This window comes from Vicia villosa, unplaced genomic scaffold, assembly GCF_029867415.1.
Source record: "Vicia villosa cultivar HV-30 ecotype Madison, WI unplaced genomic scaffold, Vvil1.0 ctg.000794F_1_1, whole genome shotgun sequence".
Lineage (NCBI taxonomy): Eukaryota > Viridiplantae > Streptophyta > Magnoliopsida > Fabales > Fabaceae > Vicia > Vicia villosa.
Window position 1 is genome coordinate 419,149 of NW_026705351.1, and position 3,129 is coordinate 422,277.

Sequence of the window (3,129 nt, forward strand, 5' to 3'; positions counted from 1 at the left end):
AAAAAATTTTTCCATTCTTAAAGAAGATGCTAATATATTTACCCTAAATAATATTATAAAATATTATTGATTTAACATTTTAATTAAACTTATGATTTTTTCTCCCTATTGATTACACTCACAAAAATAGTTTTCTTATTGTAAAGGTCAAATGAATCTTCAGATCATTTAAATTCTACATTTATAATAGATTAATCATTTACATTTTTAATATTAAATTGATCAATAACTTTTCAGAACATTAACCTATTAATAAATCCTTATTACAAAATCAATTGACGTGTTTCCGTCATGAAATATTGTGATTTGTGTGTCAAGTAGCATAATTGAGGGAAGAAAAACTACTAATGGTTTCAACAGAAACATGTTTGGAAGTATACTAAAGCTTCCAAACCCTTATTATATGTTTCCACCAAAGGTTTAACAAAGATATTCAATAAGCAACGTAGGAATCTTGGATGATCACACAGTCACACACATAAATAAACAATCACAGTAATAGTACTTGAATACTTTCACACAATTTAAAAATGCTCATGTAACATAAGATTGTTATACATATTCTATAAACACTATGTTACAACTTGTCTCAATTAAAACTAGTTTCTCTTTAACTTTTTCCAATTCCAAGCCTTGCAACTTATCAGAAAATGAGAAACTAATCTTCTCCAATACACAAGCATTTTCCATCACAAATTTGGCAAAATTTAACTCCCACTTATAACCAGAAATGTTTTCAAATTCTACCTCTTTAAGAGTAGATAGAAAACAGTCAGGCACAATTGCAGAATCAGACAGTTCTTTATCAAAATCTGTCATCTGATGATCACCAAAAACAAAGATGATGATTTAATATCCATGTGCATGTTTTTTTTTTTATTACAAAGCTAAAAGACCTTAAATTTAAATATGAATCACAAACCTGGAAAACTAGAGTCTCCAAACACGGTGATTTTAATAGTAAGCCTAACAAAACTTCTGCAGGAACAGAGTTTACCTCAAGATATCTCAACATCCCAAATGCAGGAATATCATCTAAATAATGTTGCAATCCTACAAAATTCTGGACAACAAAAGGCAAAAACAGTCGGTGTTAAGATAGATAAAGTAAATTAAACTTGGAATTAACATTAATATTTGCTATTTAAGTATCAGACACATACTCATGGGTCATAAACATAACCATAATATATGCAAAAGTGCTTTTACCACAAGAGGCCTTTATCTATAGCCCGTGTAATACCGACTATTGAAAACTCTCTTGACCCTTTTATTTTCTTCACTCATTAAAAATTTGGTAATTGAGATTGACTTTGATAGGACAAGGTAAAATTCTTCTTTAAAACAAACGGTGAAACAAGAAAATATACCTCCCAGTCGGTTTCCAGGTAAAGCTTTAAACACTTTGCATTAATTCTAAGAAGTTGGCAAATAAAAGTCTCTTCCACATTCTCCTCCTTTAAATTGAGTAGCTCAATATTAGTAGAATCAATCTCCGCATCAAGCACAACTGTCTCTGCTGATGTCTTACCGCAATAATAGAATTTCTTAAGATGCAGAACACAAAACTTAATATCAGCAAGTGACTCATTATATGATAGTGAAACCACTTCAAGTAGAGGCGCTTCTACAGTGACACTTTTTACATTTAACCAAGTGCACCTCAATATCTTAAACTTTCTAAGAACCGGTAAATTAAGGGTTAACTCTTTCGGTTCATTAGAACCGTAACAAGTAAATGTGACTCCTATCAAGTTCAGGACTGTGAGGGATGAAAGACGAACAAGAGTTGAAACTTTGATGATAAACCTATCCATCGTCTTTAGCACCAACTTCTCCAAGGATTGGCATTTCAAAAGGGGATAAGAAGAAAGGTTACACCCATACAATGACCAAATACTAATCTTTTTTACGCTCTTATTTGAAACAGCAGATATCCACTGATTGATATGGTAGGAGTCAAGGTTTTGTGAAATTTCAAGAGAAAATTCTTTGATGCTAGCACTATTCAAATGAAGAAGTACCCTATATACAAAGTTCATAAAGCGGGTTTTTTCGCTCTCACGGGGATAAGAAAAAGGAAGCTCCTTGTCATTAAAGCTTAGTTTTGTGACAAATGTCCACATGTATATCCACCTCCATGATAAAACACTAGTACAAACTGCAAATTTAGTAGGAAGAAAGGAAAGAATGTGAGCAATAATAAAATCAGGTAGGTTGCTTATCATATCTTGACCTTCGCGGGATTTTCGCCTCTTAGAATGCTCATTCTCGTGTCTACCTGCAGATGCACACGAGGTTAAAGAACCCGAGTGCATCAGTGTGTAGAAAGTACCTACAAGTGAGATTAGATGAATTGTAAAACTCTGTATATTAGACACATAACATTTTCATAAAAAACTGAAGCAATCAAAGTTGTTGGAGAACATAATAGCATTTTAATATTCCCTACTCAAATTGCAGCTTAGAAAATGTATTGTCTCGATATTGGATGAAAAATCACCAAAAACCCTAAATCCTAAACCCTAAACCATCCACCAAATATCTCAATCTGTCCTTATTTCTCAAAAATGAAAACCTAAATTTATTTGAAAAAATGGAGATTATATGATATTACTACATATATTGCTCATTCTTATACCTAATAGTGAACTTGTATTGAAATGCAATAGAAGGCAACTAAAGTGAGTATGATTTTATTCTATCTAGGTTTTACAAAGAGGAGAGGAACCAAACCACATTACCCTAAAAGTGAGATTATACTATATAAACACAAATTTCATGTAAGATTAAACAAATCATTCATGAAATATTCATATTCATGATTAACAATAAAAAGTTATAATAGAAGGTTTTGAGGGGAAAATCAATAGAGTAAGGAAATTTTTTTATTTATTTTTTAAATACAAAAATAAGAACAGTGGGAAACATATGAAGAGAAAAACGAAACATTGAAATGCAATAGTAAGTTAGTAACCAAAGGAAGCGTGACAGAAAGAAGAAAATAACAAACCTGACTGTGTGCAGGTATAGCAAAAAAAAGGAAGGAAGGAGAGAAATGGTTTCTAAGTTCTGGATTCTTCTTTGGATTAAACTTAGTAACAAACCCGGTTTCCGTAAGGGACGCAC

At 31.7% G+C, this 3,129-nt stretch overlaps 1 protein-coding gene across 2 annotated transcripts; it reads right to left on the minus strand.

The window, feature by feature from the left end:
* Nucleotides 1-419: 419 nt before the first annotated feature.
* LOC131631223 (F-box/LRR-repeat protein At4g14103-like) lies at nucleotides 420-3,129 on the minus strand. Of its 2 annotated transcripts, none has more exons than XM_058902010.1 (4): nucleotides 3,014-3,129; nucleotides 1,371-2,335; nucleotides 998-1,063; nucleotides 420-819 (listed from the first exon to the last, which is right to left on the minus strand). In XM_058902010.1, the coding sequence occupies exons 2-4, from the start codon at nucleotides 2,316-2,318 to the stop codon at nucleotides 553-555; spliced, it is 1,281 nt and encodes a 426-aa protein (XP_058757993.1). In that variant the 5' UTR covers nucleotides 2,319-2,335; nucleotides 3,014-3,129; the 3' UTR covers nucleotides 420-552. The 2 variants fall into 2 exon arrangements, with proteins under 2 accessions (XP_058757993.1, XP_058757992.1); XM_058902009.1 differs by having other exon boundaries at nucleotides 923-1,063.